General features: G+C 40.0%; 1 protein-coding gene across 3 annotated transcripts in view; it reads left to right on the forward strand.

The window, feature by feature from the left end:
• The window catches only part of ANO6 (anoctamin 6), a 227,717-nt gene that overhangs the window by 57,840 nt on the left and 147,293 nt on the right, over nucleotides 1–22,584 (forward strand). The window contains exon 2 of one of the 3 annotated variants that reach the window (XM_023231170.2): nucleotides 549–611. The exons of 1 other annotated variant lie outside the window; for it this stretch is intronic. In XM_023231170.2, the coding sequence (XP_023086938.1) occupies nucleotides 549–611 (63 nt within the window). Of the gene's footprint in view, nucleotides 1–548; nucleotides 612–1,813; nucleotides 2,183–22,584 lie in introns of those variants that run through there. One more of the 3 variants, XM_023231173.2, reaches the window with a different exon arrangement.

Raw genomic sequence — 22,584 nt, forward strand, 5'->3', positions numbered from 1 at the left:
AATGGTTGTCAACCTTGATTGTAGCTTGGCATCAGTCTGGGAACTTTAAAATTACGGATGCCTGAGGCCACCTCCAAAGATCTGGTTTAATTATCTGGAATGCAGTCTCCAGTGGGATTTCTAAAAGCTCCCAGAAGATGTTACTGTGCCCCAGGGGTTGTGAACTACAGACCTAAGATGTCAGGGCCTTGAGAGCTCATCTCATCCAGTGGTTCTCAGCCCTGGCTGCAGATTAGCATCATCTGGAGAGCTCATGAAAGAAACACTGATGCCCCATCACCTGAAACGACCTTTCAGAGGAAGGGGCCATTCTTTTTAGAAGGCGCTCAGGTGATTTTGATGCACAGCAAGAGTTAAGGTTAACTGACATCCTGGCCAACCCATATTATAGATAAGGAAAATGAGAGCAAAAAAGGTCAAATGGCTTACACAAGGTCAGGTCTTGTTGTTACAGGGGCAGGTCTGATGCCGCCTCCTGCTCTGTCTGCAGCCTAACACCAACCCTTATATTGGCCTATTGTATTTATTGATACCTCCTCATCCTTCAGGTGATGTTCCCACCTCCAGGAGGCCTTTTCTGACTCCTCACACTCACCTCCCATCCAGCCTGGGTAAGATCCCCTTACTTCGTATTTGAACAGCATCCTTCCTTCCTTTTCCCCTCCGACTGACTGTCAGTTCCGGGAGAACAGGCCTGTGTCTTTCTTGTTATTTCTGTAACAGTAGTGGGGTTTCAGATATTATTTGTTGAAGTTCTGTAACTTTTTATTCCTCAGTCCACATGGATTGCTGAAAATAATCCATTCCTGCATGCATGCTTCAGAAAACAACTTCAGAAAGCAAAAGTTCTTTCTTTTTTTTTTTTTGGTTGAGACAGTCTCACTCCATCACCCATGCTGGAGTGCAGTGGTGCAATCTCAGCTCACTGCAACCTCCACCTCCCAAGTAGCTGGAATTATAGGTGCATGCTACCATAACCTGCTAATTTTTATATTTTTAGTAGAGATGCGGTTTCGCTATGTTGGTCAGGCTGGTCTCAAACTCTTGACCTCAAGTGATCCACCCACCTCAGCCTCCCAAAGTGTGGGGATTACAGTTGTGAGCCACCATGCCTGGCTGCAAAAGTTATTTCTTACCTGTCTGTGGCTCACCGTACTGTGGGCCAGGATCTTATAAGGAAGAAGGACTTCGTACCCTGCCTTCCAGGAGAAAGAGTTTTAGCAAAAAAAGTTTGGCAAGGATATTTTGATGACAAAATAATAAAAACAAGATTTCAGTGACCTTACATGTTACTCAGGGTGTGTACAACATCCAGGGGCCTTCGAATAATATACAAGTGTGTATAGCATAACAAAAGGGAGTATGTGGCATTACTTAACAACAAAAAGTTGTCTGAAGTAAATGATGCTATTTTATAAAAATACATTTTAAGGACTGAATTATTATTTGGTACAAAAGTAAATGATGCTATTTTATAAATATACATTTTAAGGACGGATTATTTGGTGCAAAAGTGAAAGTAATTGTCATTACTTTTAATAGCAAAAAGCGCAATTACTTTTGCACCAATCTGTAATATTTTAAAGCAGCCACATTCTGTTAGTATAGCTGAATTAAATCCTTTGGCTTCTTTGGATTAATATGTTTTGTCTTTTCAAATGATTTTTTAAAACTCTATCTTCTGTCATTGCAGTTTACTTAGGATCATCCTTGGTGAGTGTTCTGTTTTTACTGGAAAAATATTTTCAGATTTATACTGTTTATATTTACTCTTATAGCTGTTCCAGAGACTTTTCTCTAAAAGCAAGATCACAGCTAGTATCTGCTTAGCCTACAAGTGGCCAGGAACTCACTGTTGAAATGCTGGAAAGTAATAATTTTCTTGGGTGGAAAATACACAGTTAAAATTTTTTGGAACCAAAACTGCAACTGGGCCACATTGTAGAGTAGACCCCAAGATGTTAAGATGGTGCAAACAGGACAGAATAATAATTGAAATGTGAAGAACCTCTTTGAAATCTTAAGTCGTCATACTTTCATGCATTATTTTTAAGAGCCTTCATATTGGAGAGCAAGTGGTAATGTGGCAGTGTGGAAGTCAAGTCACCATATATCATGGAAAATCTTCCTAAAACAAATATTCCTGAAACTTTCAAGAGAAAGCAAATCAATTTAGTTGGAGGTAAATATAAAACATTTTTATATTAAGTAACTTTTATTGTTTAAAGATGCAAATTTTTTGTGACAGTAAAACATGAAGATTTGAAGAACCACCTTTTTGGGTTTTTTTTTTCTCTTTTCTTTTTTTTTTTTTGCTGCTATGTAGGTGAAAAGTTTAACAAAAACTATTAATGAGTAACCAACTTCTATCACACTAACTTCAGAGGCTCAGCAGTGCATTCTGGAAGAGAAGGGGCAGGAGAGAAAAAAGGGTTTTTTAAATATGTAACACTCCATTTTCAATGTTTTCATCTATGTCCTGTCATCAGACTTTTATAACTACCCTGCAAATTAGGATTTTTTCTCACCAGATTTTTACATTTACCCGTTCACTAGAGAGAGGAGCCAAAATTTAAATCCAAGTGTGCCTGATGTCCTTGTGTTTTTCCACTGAATATGGCCTCTCATGTCATAAAAGTAGAGAATTCTCCAGAAGAAACATTATTAACTGTGAACGTTTACCATGCTGGTGAGAGAGGACTGGCTTTAGCTTCCCTTAGAGTTCTTAATAAACGCCAATAAGTCGATGAGAAAAAGTGTTGGCAATGGTATGGAAAAAAGGGAATCCTTGTAAACCGTTGGGAATATAAATTGCACAGCCATTATGGAAAACAGTATGACAGTTCTAAAAACAAAAAATCAAAAATAGAACTACCACATAATCCTGCAGTCCCACTTCTGAGTATATACTCAAAGGTAATGATCTTAGTATCTTGAAGAGACATTCACACTTTTGTATTCATTGCAGCATTATTCACAATAGCCAAGATATGGAAACAGCCTAAGTATCCATTGATGGATGAATGGATAAAGAAATTTTGGTGCATATGTACAGCGGAATGTTATTCAGCCATAAAAAAGGAGATCCTGCCATTTGTGACAACATGGATGAACCTGGGGGACGTTATGCTAAGTGAAATAAGCCAGACACAGAAAGACAAATACTGTTTGACCTCACTTACATGTGAAATCTAAAAAAGTCATAAAAGCAGAGAGTAGAACAGTGATTGGCCGGGTGCCGTGGCTCACGCCTGTAATCTCAGCACTTTGGGAGGTCGAGGCGGGCGGATCACGAGGTCAGGAGATTGAGACCATCCTGGCTAACATGGTGAAACCCCGTCTCTACTAAAAATACAAAAAAATTACCTGGGCATGGTGGCGGGCACCTGTAGTCCCAGCTACTTGGGAGGCTGAGGCAGGAGAATGGTGTGAACCCGGAAGGCAAAGCTTGCAGTGAGCCAAGATTGCACCACTGCACTCCAGCCTGGGCGACAGAGCAAGACTCCGTCTCAAAACAACAAAAAGAACAGTGATTGCCGGGGGTTGCGGGAAATGGGAGATGTTGGTCAAAGGGTAGAGAGTTTAAGTTAAAGATGACTAAGTTCTGGGGATCTAATGTACAGTATAAATGGTGATGCGGTGTGTTAATTTGATTGTGGTAATTGTTACACAATGTATATCAAATCACGTTGTACACCTTGAACATATTCAGTCTTTGTCAATTAAATATTTTAAAATGGAAGAAAGGATGGCCAATTTTGATCAGAAGTCATAGTGTCAGATAGAATTTTGTGATCTGACTCCCAGAAACTACACATTTGATTTGGGGAAGGCAGCCAAGCAAAACAGTTGACAATTTGTTCTTTTCCTTTGATTCCTAGGTTTGAGAATCTTGGCTTTCCTACCTACTAGCTATGTGATTTTGGGCAAGTCACTTAACCTCTTCGTGCCTTAATTTCCTCATCGGTAGAATGGGAGTTATAATAACTTTATTGCTGTTGATTTTCCTCTCACATTCTGTGAGTCAGAAAAATGTAGGAATTTATAGAATGGTTCTATTCTGCCCCAACAAGTTGGGTTCTTTGCTGTGAGCATTGGTCTGCTTCCTATTTACGCCTCCCCATTAGAGCCATTTCTATTTCACAGGCACAGGGATCTCTTCTGTTGCTTCCTGGGAGAATCCTGAAGGAGGCTTGCCATGGGGTGAGGCTTCCTTGGAAACAGAGGCATAGTGTTCTAAATGAACTGAGAGTGACTAAGTGGTCTGAATACACTTATGGGTAAGGAATGTTATCACAGAGCATTGTTCATTCATCATGAGTCACAGAGGTTCCCAGAATTTCTCTTGGAGCTCATGCTTATCTCAGCAGCACGGGGCACAGCTGACCATCCCTGCTTCCTGAAATTCTTTTTTTATTTGGCTTCGTGATGCTACTTTATCTTGATTCTGCTCACTGCTCACTTGTTCTTTCCCAGTCTCTCCTGCTGGATCCTTCTCTTCTTGCCCCTAAACTTTGGAGCACCCAGGGCTTAGTGCTCTGACCCTCTTTCTGGTCTCCACTCCATAGGTGATCTCATTCATTTGCAAGGTCCTGAATGACATCTGTATGTGGATGACTTCCACGTACTTATGTATACTCCCTACCTCTCCCTTGCTTTACAGCTGTCTGCTTTACTTCTTCACTTAGTTGTTTAGTAGATGAGTTGAACTTAACATTTCCAAAACCAAATTCTTGATTTGTTTCATGAGCCTATACTTCCTCCATTGTTCTAATCTCTGCAGTGATACCACCTAGTCACTCAGGCCCCAAAGCTGAAGTCAACCTTGATTCCTGTCTTTCTGTGACACCTCATATTCTCAAATTCAAGCACCCATCATCCCCTGCTCCCACACCTAAATCTGAGCCCAGGCCACTACTATGTTTTGCAAGGACTCCTGTAGTCGCTTCCTGCCACCATTCATGCACCTCTTGGTCTGAATTCACAGAACAGTCACAGTGATCCTTCTCTTTTACACCTTTATACTGTCTGTAGTGACTTCTCTACAAACAGTATAAAATCCAAACTCATGGCCATGTACTGTAAGGTCTCTGCTAGCTCTCCATCCTCTTCTCTTCCTGCTCTGCCTGTCTCTTACTGCGCTCTAGCCACACCTGTCCCTTGACATGTCACCCCTTGCCTGGCCACTGTTCTCATCATCCTCTCCACCCTCTCTCACCTCCTAACTCCTTTCTCATCTAGGACGCCTGCTGCTGCACTTCATTCAGTTCTTACTTGAATGTCACCTACTCAGAGCTGTCACCCCTGACTTATCTATCTAAAATGTCACTGTTACTCTGTGTCCTCTTAACCTGCTTTGTCTTCAAAACATTTATCTCCACCTGAAATTAGTATATTTGTTTGTTGTCTCTATCCCAATAGATTGTAAGCTCTGTAAGGACACTGATCTGGTGCTTGTTAAGTTGTACAACTGAAGGAGTTAGTAAATTAATACTCTGGAATCCCTGTGTTAAAAATACTAAAGAATCAAACACCTTTCTCTAGACCTTTAGATCCCTCTCCATCTCTTACCCTGTTTCTCTGTCTCCTTTTATTTTATTTTTTTAATTTTTTCTTTTTTTTTTTGAGACAGAGTCTTGCTCTGTCACCCAGGCTGGGGTACAGTGGCGCCATCTCGGCTCACTGCAGCTTCTGACTCCTGAGTTCAAGCAGTTCCCTGCCTCGGCCTCCCGAGTAGCTGGGATTACAGGCGCCCACCCCCACGACTGGCTAATTTTTGTATTTTTAGTAGAGATGGAATTTCACCACATTGGCCAGGCTGGTCTCGAACTCCTGACCTTGTGATCCACCCACCTTGGCCTCCCAAAGTGCTGGGATTACAGGCATGAGCCACCATTCCCAGCCTGTCTGTCTCCTTTTAAAGCGAAACTTCTGAAATGTTGCCTACATGTACTATGGCCCCTTCATTACTCATTTATTTTTCAATCTGTTACAGTGTGGTGTCTTTTCCCATCACTCTTCTGAAATTGATTTTGGCAGAGTCATTCAAGATCTGTGTGTTGCTGCTTCCAATAGATACATTTCTATCTTACTAGATCTCTGAGTGGCTTTAAGGGGTTTTCTATTGCCTTCTTGAAATTACCTTCTAACTTGGCCTTCCCCTTTCACTACTGGCCATTTCTTGATCCTTTACTGGCTTTTCTTTCATTACTTGGCCACCTGGGAATGTTGAGAATTCTTCATGCTGTGGTTTAAGCAATACCTCTTCTGTCTACATGCTCATCTATTCCAGGGGCTTTAAATACCATTAATTTGTTGACTCTCCAAGCTATGTATCTCCAACATTGAGCTCTTCTGAGTTGTAGACACCGTACCCTCCTCTCTCCTTGACAGCACTCCTGGATGGAGTCTCGTGTTCAGGGAGGAACTCTTGATTCGCTCCATGTCCCATCTACCCCATCCTGCCTCTCCATTCTGTGTCTTCACCATCTCAGTAAATGGTACCACCATCCTTCAATTTACAAAGTCAGAAACCTGCATATCATCCTTGGTTTCTCTTCTATTGTCCTTCCTCTCCTGCCAGTACTTCTACCTTCATAATGATTTTGAATATCTTCTCTGTCTCCACTACTGTCATCTTAGGCCAACTTCATCTCCTAGACTTCAACATTAGTCTAATGACTGGGTCTGTTGTTTCCACTCCTGCAACAGAAGTATGCTCTGTGATGCTGTGGTGCCATCCCATTGTTTACCTGTCAGTGCGTGGTATGATGGCTCCTGCCTCCTGGTCAGCCTCACTTGTTCCCCAGCCTCTCCTGTCTTCACCGCCCTCCAGTCACACTGATCTTTGCTCATATCTTGGCGCACACCAGGATACTTTCTGCTTCAGAACCATTGCCTTGCTTTTTCTTTTTCCTTGCATGCTGTTTTTTTAGCCCTGCATAGCCAACTCCTTCTCATACTTCAGGTCTCAAATATCACCCCTCAGGGAGGCTCCTCTGACCCACCCTACCCAAAATACTTCCATCTCTTAATCTCTGCTATATCAACTTGTTTATTTCCTTCATATCTCCAAGTGGAGTCATTTATTTTAAAAGTACTTATATTTAGTTTTCATTGTGGAATATAAGCTTCCTAAAAAGGGACATTTTCTGTTTTTGTTTTTGTTTTTGTTTTTTAATCTGCATCTAGCACGTGCCTGGCATATAGTAGGTGCCAGAACAGTGATTCTTATGTTTATATGTGTTCATGCCATGAGCTCCCCACCTTTTTTAAGGGCAAAAAAAAAAAAAAAAAAAAAAAAAAAAAGTTTTTTTTTTTGTCAAAGTTTTGTGTAGTTAGAATGTTTACATAACTTGAAAATTAAATAATGTTGCAGGTTTTGTTATGAAAACCAGCTGCATCTCCTTTTGTGTTCTCTGTTCCCCAGAGGCCAGGACTTTTAACTGTAGCTGATTCTTTTAGTAATTACCTCTATATCTTTAGTTAACATACTTAAATTATAATTTATCTATTTTTCAGTTTTAGGCATTATATATTGGTACAGAAGTATTTAGCTCTTTTTCACCTACTCCAGCCCCCTTCCCTTCTCTCACAAACTTTCCCAACCCCATTCCCTCAACTGTATTGTGTTATAATTTTGGTAAGATCAGTATGCAGTGTTTATTATAACTATGTAATACTTTTCCACAGATGAGCTATGTAATATAGTTTGATTACTTTTCCTCTGGAGACTATACAGCAGATACTGATTTTATTAGTTTTTCATATAGTTATGAATAATTCAACCTCACACTTTTACCCAATTGTAAATCTCCTCTCAGTGTAATCAATCATGCTTGGAATCCTGTCAAATTCATCCTTTGGGGCAGATTCCTCCCACAGCCTTCTGATCTCCTCCACCCTGCCCAGGTTGGTCTTTAGACCTTGGCCGAGCAAGGGATTCCTTTTCACCACCATTCTGAGGATTCCTTTTGCCTCTCTTGTATGGGAGCCCTACATTTATGTCTTATTTTTTGTTGGTTTACTCTTTTATTTTGGTGGAGCACATTTCCCAGTGTCTTATGTAGAAAGGGTTAAAGGCAGGTAATTTTTTTTGAAACTTGCGGGTCTGACAATGCTTGTATTTTTCTCTGGCTTTCAGTTGATAGCTTGACTATCAAAGGTGGAAATTACCTGCCCTCAGAATTTTGAAGCCTTCTACTTTCAATAGTTGTTCTTGAAAAGTTCCTGCTATTCTTACTTATGATCCTTTGTATGAAAAACTTTTCCACTCTGAAATTTTGTGGACTTTTTTCTTTGAACTCAGTAGTTAGAAATTCCATAATGATTAGTATAGTGGAAACTCAGTAGACCCTTTCACTATGGCAAGCCCCACCCAATTCATTTTTTTAAAATAAAAAAAAAATTATTATATGTATTTTTTAGTGATAGGGTCTCACTCTGTTGCCCAGGTTGGAGTAGGCGGCACAATCATAGCTCATTCCATCCTCAAACTCCTGGCTCAAGCTATCCTCCCCACTCAAACCACCCTCCACCTTGTAGCTAAGACTATATGCATGCACCACACCTGGCTAATTTTTAAATTTTTTTGTAGAGACAGGGTCTCTGTGTTGCTCAGGCCAGTCTGGAACTCTAGGCCTTAAGTGATCCTCCCCACTTAGCCCCCAGAGTCCTGGAATTACAGGTGTGAGCCACTGTGCCCTACCCCCAACTCCACTTTTTAAGGGAAAAAAGTGTCCTTCAGTTTGTTTTCAATTGTGGGAGAAAGGTGTTCTTTAATTCCTAATCCTTTTCAATTTGGGGAAATTTCTTTGACACTTATGTGCCTTCCATTTTCTCTAATCCATGAATACATCTGTTATTTGGATATTGACTATCCTGAATTGGTTCTCCAATTTTCCATGTTTCCTATTTTCACCTCTTTTTGCTTAACTTTATTGAACATTTCCTGAATTTTATCCTTCAAGCCTTCTGTTGAGTTTTCAATTTCTGCCATCATTTTAATTTCCACAAGTTCTTTTTTTATTCTTTGACTATTTTTCTCTTTCTCCCTCTCTCTTGTTGGTAACATCTTGTCCTTATTTCATGTATGCACTTTTCTCAGATCTCTGATGATGCAGGAGGTTTTTGTTGTTTGTTTTAAGCTTCTTTTTCATGTGATTTTTCCCTCTTCACCAAGTTGCTTTGCTATTTCTCTGTTAGATGCCCTCTTAGTGTCTGGAAAGTCTTGTCCCTTCTAATTTTTGAGTAGCTATCTAGAAAGATAGCTGGAAGTTCTGTAGTAGTAGATGGCATTTGGCAATTATGCACTTCACTTTAGGGTGACATGTCTGGCTGGCTGTTTAGGAAACTCCGTTAGTAATTTTAGGCCATCCCTCCACCCGCCCACCCACCCCCAAGTTAATCAGACCAAGAGAAAATATATAACCAGTCAGAAAGCTAAGTAGAAGTCTGGGAGTCTCAACATTCAGCAGTAATCGTTTGTGTAATCTGTCTTTTCAGTTTGGGATCCCCATCCTCAGCTGTGCCTGGTATCCTCCTGTCTGAAGAGCCTCCGCTCACTCTTTCCAGAGAATACATTTCAGGTCTTTTCCTGGGTAGGATGGGGTTGGGAGGCAACCACTTGTCTTCAAGCCATGAGGAAGGGAATCTTGATAAACGGACTTTTGACCATTCTCCTGCCCTACCTTCAGCCCTTAATAAACAGACTTTTTTTTTTTTTTGAGACGGAGTCTTGCTGTCTCCTGGGCTGGAGTGCAGTGGCCGGGTCTCAGCTCACTGCAAGCTCCGCCTCCCGGGTTTTACGCCATTCTCCTGCCTCAGCCTCCCGAGTAGCTGGGACTACAGGCGCCCGCCACCTCGCCCGGCTAGTTTTTTGTATTTTTAGTAGAGACGGGGTTTCACCGTGTTAGCCAGGATGGTCTCGATCTCCTGACCTCATGATCCACCCGTCTCGGCCTCCCAAAGTGCTGGGATTACAGGCTTGAGCCACCGCGCCCGGCCTAATAAACAGACTTTTAATAAACTCCTTAATAATCAGACTTTTGACCATTCTCCTGCCCTACCTTCAGTGCCACTTCCAGAGGAGCCTGTGCTGCCAGCCTCTTGAGGGCTGATAATTTAAATGGAATGGCTTCGAGGCTTTCCTATTTTAGTACTGAGCTTTCTCCAGTTGGCTAAGTCAGTTGCCGCTTGCCTAACACAATGTCTCCCAAAACTGTGTTACTGTCTCTCCTCCTCTTTTTTCTTTGTCTTTATTGGTTTATGTTCTGGTAGTGCTTGAGGAGGGGACAGAGCTAAATGCATATATTCAATCTTCCATCTTTAAATAAAGTTTCAGCAACATGAGTTTTTAATTGCTTATAAGGCATTTGATCACACTTGTGAAACAAGTATCTGTGTGATCTGTGAGTCCCCATTTCACCATAATTCTTTTGTTACACTGTGGGGCGAGTACGTGGAAAGCCCCTGGATCAGTGGTTAGGACACTTGGGTTCCATTCCCAGATTTGCTACAGACTCTTTAATCCTGGGCATCCTGCCTTGTCATTATTTCCGTTCTATAAGACTAGGGAATTGAAAAATGATTTTAAGATCTCTTTTTACCCATAGATTTATTTCCAAGAGGCTGAGATAATTGTGTGTAACTGCACACCAGAATAGGAAACAGAGTTGTGGCAGCCAATTGAAGAAATGTGAAGTTAAGTTTCTCCTTGTATTTTTTAGTCAGTCTCAGTAATTCTGACATTTTCAAAGTCAAGTAAAATTGCAACCCACATTTCCTGAACAAGAGCTGTTAAAAGGTTAAAAATTGTGAATTTTTTTTTCCTCTGGGCTATTTTCAGCTGTTAAGAGTTCAGCTCCAAAGCACACTTGGATTCACGTTCTCAATAGCCAGATAAAATGTTAGTTTTGAACAGAAGAACAGGAAAGATTAATAGAGAAAGAGGTCTATTTGTTCCCCTTTTGCCCTCTGGCAGGGATGGCCATCCTGGGAGCACCCTTCAGGAAATGTGTCCTTCCCATCAAAGCCATGTTTGAAGAGATAATATGCCCATCTCTGTGTATTTTTTTTCTCTTTTCTAAGTTGCTGCTTCTCAGCTGGATGGAAAGACAAAGTGAACATGGCATGTCACCATGACTTTGAGTGACGAGTTTGATCACTAACCCAGTGTGCTCAGCTGTGGTCAGTACAATGACTGAGGAGAAAATGTGGTTGTGAGGTCAATGACCCCGTGGCCTACAGACCAAAGGGCAGTGCTTCACAAATTGCCGCATACATGGGACCCAACCCCTCACCAAATCCAGCACCGAATCTCCATCAGTCAAGGTGTAGGAATCATTTTGCATAGTTCCCCCAGTTATTGTTATACATTTGATTCTTGCACTGATTCTGGGAAACCATTGCCTTAGGGACAGGAAGCCAAAAAGAAAATTGGAGTCTTGAATATTTACAGAGCTCAGAAGAAAAACCCAGCAGAATGGAAACTGATTCTGGCACACCGAGTCAGCAGATGCTGTCGTATCAATCGTAGAAACTGTTTCAGGCTCTCACTGCCTTCCTCTGCTCCACACCCTCTTGGCCTCTCAGTAGATCATTTTCTTAAATCAGAAAGGAAAGGAAACCTGCAGGGGCTACTGCCTCAACGTCTTTTATCTCCCTCCCTCCAAAAGTGTGTATACATTGTGTGCGTGTAAATTGTATTATGTATGTGTTATATATGTAATATAGTATAACAAATATATGTATATTTTATATGTAATGCATATATAAACACATGTTTACATTCATCTTTGCTTCTCCCATCTGTCATCTTTCTGATAAATGTTAAGGCCTTCACCTATGCCTCTCTCCATCAGTGATCCTCCTGTGTTTTTCTTTCACTCTTTTCCATCAACATGTGTATATGTGTATGTGTGTGTGTGAATAGGTAATATGAATACAAGTTTAATCTTATAAAACAACGCCCAAAAAATGAACAAAAATATACCTTCCTCAATCCTACCGTATTTATTCATTCAGTAAATATGTATTAGGGTCAACTGTGTGCAAAGAGTCTAGATAACTACTGAGGTTCTACAGCAAACTAAATAGGTACAGCTCCTGTTCTCATGATGCTTGTAGTCTCTTTTTAACCAGGCTTCTTTAAAAATCATTGGTCTTATCTTATTTTTTCCCATGTTATTCCATTCCTGTGTTGCTATAAAGGAATACCTCTGACTGAGTAATTTATAAAGAAAATAAGGTTATTTTGGCTGACAGTTCTGCAGGCTATACAGGAAGTGCACTGTTGGCATCAGCTTCTAGGAGGGCCTCAGGGATCACACAGTCATGGCCGAAGGGGAGGCCGCGTGTCACATAGCGAAAGGAAGAGCAAGAGAGGAGAATACCACACTCTTTTAAAACAGCCAGATCTCATGTGAACTGAGCAAGAACTCATAAGCATGGGGATGGTGCTAAGCCATTCATGAGAGATCTACCCCCGTGATCCATTACCTCCCAGTAGGTGCTGCATCCAGCATTCAGGATTACATTTCGACATGAGATTTGAAGGAGACAAACAACCAAACCATATCATTCCCCATTACAGAAATAACATGTTTGTTATCTTAAATTTGAAAGTGGTTTCCTAATGGGAAGCTATTAAAGTATTTAAAGCAGAAAAGTACTGGGTCAGAATTTTATTTTCAAAGGTTACTTTGGCTGCTGAAAAGGTAAATGATTAAAAGGGGATGAAAGTTGCTGGCAGGTGGGCAGTCAGGAGGTTGGTGCAACAGTCTCAATAACAGATGAGAAGAGCTTGGCAGGATGAGATGAAGAGAGGAAGACAGTCAAGAACTCTTCAGCACCATAGGAGAGTGAATGTTTGGCTATGGGGGATGCGGAAGGGAGGCTAGTCAAGGATGGACAAGGATGGCTTGACCATCCAAATAAGTGGGAGTGCCATTTATGCAGACAGGAAATACTGAAGAACAGCTTTGAGTGTGTGTGTGGTTGAGGGGGAAGCACAAGTCCTGTGTGAATATAGAGTCTAAGATGCCTGGGACATTTCCAAGAGAGATGTTGCATAGGCAGTTGGACACATGCATCTGTGGCTCAGAAGAGATGACTGAAATAGAGCAATGCATTTGGAACCTTTAGTCTGCATGTGTTAACAGTTGTCAGCAGACAAATTAAAGAGGATCAGGGCTTGGATGGAACCCTGCATAGTTTCAGAAGTCAGGGCACAGTCAGGGAGGAGGCACCAATGGAGGAAATCAGAGAAATGGAAGACCCTCTAAGAGTATGAAACCAAGAGGAGAGAGTCTTCGAAAAGAAGTCTTGGATAGCCATGTCAAAGCTCATTGAGATGTCAAGTAAGGCAAAAATATAAAGCAGGCATTAGGTTTAACAGCAGCATGCAAGTCACTGTGGACCTTAGAGCCGACTGGTGACTGATAAGAGGCTGAGTCCATGGTAGAGGAGTGCCAGCGTACTTTGACCCTTACCAGTAGTAGTAAGGACTATGTTATAATGCAATCGGTGCAGTGGAAAGGCTGATTAAAGTTGTTTTAACTTTTTTGATAACCTTTTATCTTTATTGTTTTATTCTGATTACAAAGCAATATATTTTACAAGAGTCGTTGTAAACGTTCTAAACATTAAAAAGTACAACTGAGAATCATCTCCATATTTGCATTCTCTCATATATAGCCACTATGAATAGTTTGAGGTGTATCCTTCAAGATTTTTCCGTACATATGCTATCGCTCACTCTCTCATACACACTTACATTACAAAAATTGGCTTTATTGCTATGTAGTCTGCCAAAGTTTGTGTTTTTGTTCTGTACATTATAGACATGTTACTCCCTAAAGTAAACACATACTATTCTATTGTGCTGTAGTGTTGTCTGGATATTTTAGTTTTACTTAGAAATTTTGGTGTCTCTCATAATGTTACACTCAACATCTTAACGTGCTTATGCATATTTATATCTTTCCAAATGTGTACGGGAATTAAGTAGAATTTGCAAGGTCAAAGTGTAGGCACATTTAACATTTTGACAGTGCTACATTTCCTAAGGAGGGGCTTTTTACTTTTTTAAGATGGAATAAATGTGAACATGAAAAATGTTGACAAAGGTGAAAATGAAGCACAGGTTGAAGTCACAGTAAAAAGTGCTGTGTAATCTATAGCAAGAAGTCTTGTGGGAATGGGAGCCATGGCTTAGGAGGAGGCTTTGGGCTCTGATCAGAGGGGATATGCCACCTCTCCCATGAAGAGGAGTGGGTAGATAGGACAGAGTGGGGAAAGGCAAGGTCCTCAGTTACTGCTGTATTTCCAGAGCTTGCCCAATGCTAACATGTTTAGCAAGAGTGCCACAAACATTTATTGGTTGAAGGAATAAATATAATTTGGTTGATTCAGTTATATAATGTTTCCATGTAATAGCATCTATTTTTTCTACTCTGTCTATGTAATGGGAGCTAAGATTGCCTACTGAAACTAGTGAAGGAAGAGTTAGATTTAAAAGGCCCTTCTTACTTAGTGAACCCTGCTGGTAAAGTCAGACAGGACTGGTAGTCTAAGCGTTTCTCATCTTCCTTTCCAGTCAGCCTGCAGGGCCTGTTGATTCTAATACCTTAATGTCACTGGAATCCATCTATTTCTGTTTATCCCCACTCCCACCATCACTGTTATTCCAGGCTGGGTTTTCCTATCACAACAACCTTTTAGATTGTCTCTTACTTCCTCTTATGCATCTGTCAGGACATGGTTTAGGGGTGTCAAGGCCAAAGGAAAACTTCCCCTTGGCTTTCTGAAGGTTTGCTGAAAATCACTGATAAGAGGCAGATTAATGGGAGAAAAGGCATACAAATTTATTTGATCATGGTTTTAGATGATATGGAAACCTTCAGAATGAAGACCCAAAGATACAGGGGAAATTGTCCATTTTTATGCTTAGATTCAACAAAGTATAGACAGCCATGTAGAAACACAATTGGAAAAAAGGGTCTGATCTAATGCGAATAGGCAGAGTGAGGAAACCCAGCAAGGCCTCAAGACACTTCTTGACCTCTCTGAGCAGCATTCCTTCCTTCTGGGTAAGACTTTCTGGAATGTGGATTTTATGACCTACAGTCAAACAATGGAGAACAGATAAGTACTTTGTGACCAGATTCTTCTGGCCAGAATTTCTTTATCTCTACCTTTCTGTATAATTTTGTAAAAAATCCCTCAAAAGGAATTCTGGCTTCTAGACCCACCTTCTAGTTTCTGTGGCCAGCCTCAGGGGAGAATGGAATTGAGAGACAGGCAGGCAGGAGAAGGTCAGAGAAAAACTTTTGCTTCTGAGGCTGCTGCTAAGGCCTTTATTTTAAAAGGGGTGTTGTTGCTGATGTCCAACAGCAGCTACCTCCTCCACCTCCCAGCGAGGCTGCCCTCTTCTTGGGCTCCCCCAGCCCTGTGCAGGCATCTGTTCTTCCCAGATGGTCACTGGTATGTTTTATTTACCTAAAGCCTTCACACATAAATACATTAGTGACTGTTTTCATGTATCTAAGACCTACTTGAATGTTTAGCTCATCCTACATGCTAAGTAAATGATAGTTATTATGTGTGAATGTCTGATGCCTATATAAATTTGGCACATGAAAGGAAAGGACAAGGACAGAAGCAGGCCTCAGATGAAACCTCAAAGGACCAGTAATTTAAGACATTTAATCCTGGAACAAGCCTCAGGATTATTACTCCCTAGGGAGGGGCAATCTGAGTTATATGTCATTTCTATTATTTCTATAATTAACATGTTAAGTGCATATTTAAGAAATTTCAAGTAGCTTGAATCTCTAAGATGATTTAGCTATATTCAGATAATCTGTTTATTTTGTAAGATCTCAACTAAAGAACTAAATTGTGATATTTTCTAGAGTAAAAATGCTTGAATTTCCTTAGCTACGCCTGGCCACCTGGAGAATATAATCACATGATTGAGGTCTGCATTGGGATTCTAGAAGAAATGGCCTTCACAAACCTATTAAATACAGAACTTCCCAGTTTGGAGGCAGTGTTCCTGCCTGCCATCCATCACCATACCCCACCCCATCTACTGGGGAGAGTAGTAGGAAGTAGTTACCAACTGGTAACTGAGTATAATTTCAAGTTACAGAATCAACTATCGAAGTATAATGAAAGAAGAGACATGAGGAGTTGATTATTTGTGGAGAAAACAGCATAGATTCAAGCCCCTTATAAACGTTGTATATTCAGAGTTGAGAAATACTGCAGTAAAAAGGCTACTGAGGCCAGGCATGGTGGCTCACGCCTGTAATCCCAGCACTTTGGGAGGCTGAGGTAGGCGAATCACAAGGTCAGGAGATCACCAACATGGTGAAACCCCATCTCTACTAAAATACAAAAAAAATTGCCAGGCATTGTATTATGCGCCTGTAGTCTCAGCTACTTGGGAGGCTGAGGCAGGGGAATTGCTTGAACCCGGGAGGCGGAGGTTGCAGTAAGCCAGGATTATGTCACTGCACTCCAGCCTGGCAACAGAGCAAGACTTTCTCAAAAAAAAAAAAAAAAAAAAAAAAAGCCATCACAGCTGCTACCCCTTCAGCAGTAAGAGAATGGCTGGGAGCCGATCTGGATGTCCTGCTTCTGAAAAGTTACCTGAGGCTACTGGGCTGTAGAAGGCTGAACAAGAATAAGGCTTCTACTGATAGGGTTGCTCTTGACTCCTTTCATCGTTTTACCTCTGAGCAGTGGCAGCACAATGGGCAGTGGCTGGATATGAATTTATTTATACTTTTATTAAGAGAGATCTCATCGTGTTGCCTAGGCTGGACTTGAACTCCTGGGGTCAAGCAATCCTCCTGTCTCAGCCTCCTGAGTAGCTGGGACTATAGGTGCGTATCACCACACCCAACTTGAATATGAATTAATATAATCTTAACTGTAAAGGCATTCAGTTATATTTGGTCTAAAATAATACCCTGAACTAATAAAACATCCATCCAGAAGGAATTTTTATTGTTTCAGTCCATTATTTAACCGATGACTTAAAAAATATCCATACATTCAAGATTTAAGTAGGGGGTATGATTTGGAAATACAACAGAGAATGCATAAAAATGGAATTTAGATAGAGCTAATGTGTTTGAGTTCCCACTTTCAGTATTAGACCAAATTTACGTACGGTTTTCCGTATCTTCAGTGTGACGTAACATTAATAAACTATCATCAGCAACTTTATTTCTCAACAGCGATCTTCCTAAAGCTGTGTACCCCTCTTTTAAAAATGAGAAGAACGTCAGGCAGGCTTAAGCATGACATTTTTTTCCCCTCTCATTTGCAATACAAGTAGCTAATGTTTGTCAAATGTTTATTATGTGTAAGTAACCAGGCTAAACACTTCACATGCCACAACTCATTTTATCTTCAAGACAACCCTGAGGGAGAAATACTAGTCCCATTTTCCAGGTGCAGACACTGAGGGGGATGGGAAGGTTGAATGATCTGAGCTCCCGTGGTTAGGAAGTGGTAGGTCTGGGATTTGCATTCAGGTCTGTCTTACTGCAGCAGCCAGCCTTATATTAGTTATGGATTCATTTGGTCAGTCATTCAACAGATTAATGGTGGAGCATCTAACATGGCCCAGAACTATCCTAGGTGGTTGGGATTCAGCCATGAACAAGGTGAGATCTCTACTCTTATGGAACTTACATACCTAATATGTAATTACTAATGAAGTGCTAAAGGAAAGTACATCAGGGCAAGGTAACAGAATGGTGGCTCTATTCTGGGCCTGCTTAAATTAGGATTTCAGGGACAACCTCTCTGAGATGGGGATATTGAACAGAGAGCTGAATAATGTGGGAGAGAACGCTACCTAAGACTGAGGGGGCAGTGTAATATAGTGGTTAAAAGCATAACCTGTGAGCTCCTGGGTTCACATTTTGATTCCACTGTTCATTAGCTGTGTGATCTTATGCAAAATACCTGACTTCTCCATGCCTCTTCATCAGTGATATGAAGTTAACTGTTGTACTTTTCTTACCTTGCAGAATTGTTGTGAGAATGAAATGCATTCGTATATGAAAAGGACTTAGCTATAGAATAGACACTGGAATCTATTGCACACTCTTCAATGTGAGCTGTATTATCTATAGAAGCCCTATGGGAATGGTGAAAAGTAGCTGGCTTCTGGGTAGGTTTTGAAAATTTGGCGGACGGGATTTACTGAGAAATTGGATGTGGGAGAATAAAGAAAAGGAGTCAGGGATGACGTCGGTAATTTTGGTCTGGTTAATTTGGTGAATTTGGGGGCATTTACTGAGTGGGAAAGGCAAGGTATAGCAAACCTCTTTTGAGGGGAAGACACAGTGGAGGGTAGATATGTTAAAACTGGGATGCTTCTTGATGTGTTTGTCTTTTGTTGTTCATTGTAGAACATTTGGAAAATATCAGGTATTAAGATAATAAAGATCACCTGACATCCCACTACTTATCCTTTTGCTTACATTTTTTCCCCCATACAAGTCTTAGATCATATAATACATACAGTTTTTAAAATTATATACCCTTCAGTTTATTGGAAAATGGTTCATGGCAAGGGGGAGAGTTAAAGTATAGGTAAAATGATAAAAGCCCCAGTACCACAAGAGGCCCTCCCCCTGTCAGATGGTCGTTATGGACCGAAGCCTCACAAGAGCTCTTCCTAAGGACAGCAGAGCATGTAGCAGATCTCATTCCTGCTCACCCATCTAAGTGTTAGAAAGCACCTATTGCCTGGTACAGCCTAGCCTACAACAGCTAAAAGATTATTTTTTTAAAGCTACACTTTTTTGTGTGTGGTAGTAAAATACACATAATCTAAAACTTACCATTTAAATAATTAAGTGTATAGTTCAGCTCTTAAAAGCATTAAGTACATTCATGTTGTTATGCAACCGTCACCACCATCCATCTCCAGAATCATTTGCATCTTGCAAAAGGTTGTTACTGAAACTACCAATTAAACAATAACTCCCCATTTCCCCTTGTCCTGGCAGCCTCCATTCTATTTTCTGTTTCTGTGAATATGACTATTCTAAGTACCTCATATACGTGGAATCCTACATTCTTTGTCCTTTTGTGACTGGTTTATGTTACTTAACCTGATGTCCTCAAGATTATGTTGTAGCATATGTTTGAATTTTCTTCCTTTTTAAAGCTGAATAGTACTCCATTATATGTTTTGTTACCCATTCATCAGTCAGTGAACACTCAAATTGCTATTATAAATGTTACTATGAACACGGGTGTCCAAATATCTGTTTGAGCTCCTACTTTTAATTCTTTTGGGTATATATTATAATGTATAACATTTTATAATCTACTTTTTTATATAGAGATATATATTGCTGAAATTTTCTGTCATGAATAGTCTTCTATAAATTATTTTAAATAATTATATTATATATAATCATATAGCTGTATCCTAACTGATTTAAGCAATCAAGTATTTCCTAGAAGTAGAATTATAAGATCAAAGGATATGAATTATTTTATTTATTTATTTTTTTTGAGACATAGTCTCACTGTGTCTCCCAGACTGGAGTGCAGTGGTGCAATCTCAGCTCTCTGCAACCTTCACCTCCCGGGTTCAAGCTATTCTCCTGCCGTACCTTCCTGAGTAGCTCAGATTACAGTTGCCTGCCACCACACCCAGCTAATTTTTATATTTTTTCCTGTAGAGACAGGGTTTCACCATGTTGGTCAGGCTGGTCTGAAACTCTTGACCTCAGGTGAGCCACCCGCCTCGGCCTCCCAAAGTGCTGGGATTACAGGTGTGAGCCACCACGCCCGGCTGGGTATGAATAATTTTAAAACTTTTGCTATACTCACCAAATTGCTACCCAGAAAGCTTATACCACCACACACTGCCAATATGTGTTTATTCCCAGCACCTTTGCTAATATTAGCTATTAATGACTATTTTCTGTTCATTTGGATAATTAAAAGTGGTATATCAATTCTGATTTTCCTTTTATCCAAATTTAGGATTTACTTTCTTGGTTAGAATTTATTTGTAGCTGATCACTGGGGGAAATACTGACTTGGTAAATACTCAATCTGTGAGATGATTAGAGGAAGTGAGACCCTATGGGTCTTTCCCTTTTCCAGCCAATTAGTTTTTCCTTCGAAGGTAATTGGCCAACCTTTTGCTCTGTGTATATGACAAGCAGCTAGACTGAGGTTTTGTGTAATCTGTTATTGGATGCTGAATATATTCTTAGTTGTTACAGGTTCACAATTCCTTAGCATTCAAACATCCATAAAGTGCTGAAAAAAATTTTCTGGTAATTCATTTGGTTATAAAATTTGACAGAGCTTAATTCATTTGATGTAGATATCTGACCTCAGCCAACACAAGACTATGTACATTTTTCAGTGTCCTCCCCCTCATATGAATATTTATATTATCTGGCTGCAAAATATGAATGTGTTTGGGTAAGGTGTGCTGTTCCAGACTTCACTGGGGATGCATTAGTAATGGAGACAATATATACATGTAAAAGTTTTGTTTTTGTTTTTGTTTTTTTTTTTAAATTCTGAAAAATTCTAAATTCTGAAACACTAGGTTTTGACATCACAGGTTTTGGATAAGGTCATGTGAACCTATAGCGGTTTTTTTTTTTTTTTCTTTCTTTCATTTTTATGTTCTCATTCCTTCTGGGCAGCAAAAACTGGTTTTGAAATCAGGCCTACTCTGATAAGTTAAGCATGAAGTTATGACTCAAGTGTGCTTTGAGGTGAAAGACAATAGGAATTTAAAAGTGGTGTCTTCTTTTATCCCCAGGACATGTGCAATCACTGTCATCTGGGAACTGACAGGTCAGTGACTAGAACCAAGTTTCAGCTAAGCCATAACCAGTTGCAAACCCAGAATAATGTTGAACTGCGAGCCCTGAGGGTCTTAGGAGATCTGAACCAGTTAGACTGTGAAGCAACAGTAGTAGTGTTCCAAGATGTTATTGGAACAGTTAATACTGTTCGCCTTTTATAGAATATTAGCTGTCTAAGCCAGGCTTTTAAAATACCAAAGTGGCAAAAACATTACTCTTCAGCTATATATTTTTAATGGTAAATCTAAGTTTTAAAAAATCTGTTTATTAAATGCTAAAAGTTGCAGAAATGAAAAAGCAGATCCACAATTTCATATGAGATTGCAGGTGGTCCAAATAGCCAAAACAATTCTGAAAAAGAATGAAGTCAGAGGATTCATGCGTTCTGATTTCAAAACTTAATGACAAAGCTATAGTAATCAAAATAGTATAGTCTTGGGTACAGATAGATATATAAACCAATGGAATAGAATCAAGAGTCCAGAAATAAACCCACATGATTATGGCCCAACTGCTTTTTGGAAATGAGGAAAGAAGAGTCTCTTCAATAAATGATGCTGCGACAACTGGATTTCCACATGCGAAAAGAACAAAGTTCAATCCCACCTCACGTCATAGACAGAAATTAACTCAAAATGGATTAACCCAAATACAAGAGCTAAATTCATGAAGAAAACATAAAGGAATAGCCGGGCATGGTGGTGCACGCCTGTAATCCCAGCTACTTAGGAGGTTGAGGCAGGAGAATCACTTGAACCTGGGAAGCAGAGGTTGTGGTGAGCCGAGATTGCGCCATTGCACTCCAGCCTGGGCAACAAGAGTGAAACTCCATCTCAAAAATAAACAAACAAAAGAAAACATAAAGGAAAATCTTTATGACCTTGGATTTGGCAGTGGATTCTTAGATATAACATCAAAAACATAAACAAAAAATTAAAAATAGATAACAAGACTTGACAAAATTAAAAATGTTGAGGCATCAAAGGATATTAAAGTGAAGGCAGCTTCAGAATGGGAGAAATATTTGGGAATCAGATATCTGATAAGTCTTTAATGTCCAGAATATATAAATCACTCCTGAACGCAACAAAAAGACAGACTCAGTTGGAAAATGGGCAAAGGGCTTGAGCATTTTTGACGTTTTTCCAAAGAGTATGTACAGATATCTAATAGCACATGAGGGAATGCTCAACAGCATTCACCATTAGGGAAGTCAAAATCAAAACCACAATACCACTGTACACCTACCGGGATGACTACTATTTTTTTTTAAATTAAATAACACACAAAATAATAAGTGTTGGTGAGTATGTAGAGAAATTAGAACCCTCATACATTGCTGATGGGACTGTAAAATGGTGCAGGCATTGTGAAAACAATTTGGCAATTCCTTAAAAAGCAAACATAATTATATGATCCACAATTCCAAATCCTAGATATACACCCAAAAGAATTGAAAACAGGGACTCAGATACTTGTGTAACAGTGCCCATTGCAGCATTATTCACAATAGCCAAAAGGTGGAAACAATCTCAGTGTCCATCCACAGATGAATGGGGTAAACACAGTGTGGTATATCTGTACGATGAAATATTATTCCGTCATAAAAAGGAACAAAGTTCTGATATATGCTACAACTTAGATATACCTTGAAAACATTATACTAAGTGAAATAAGTCAGAAACAAAAGGACAAATATTGTATAACTCTA

Source organism: Piliocolobus tephrosceles, chromosome 10 (genome assembly GCF_002776525.5).
Source record: "Piliocolobus tephrosceles isolate RC106 chromosome 10, ASM277652v3, whole genome shotgun sequence".
Classification (NCBI taxonomy): Eukaryota; Metazoa; Chordata; class Mammalia; order Primates; family Cercopithecidae; genus Piliocolobus; species Piliocolobus tephrosceles.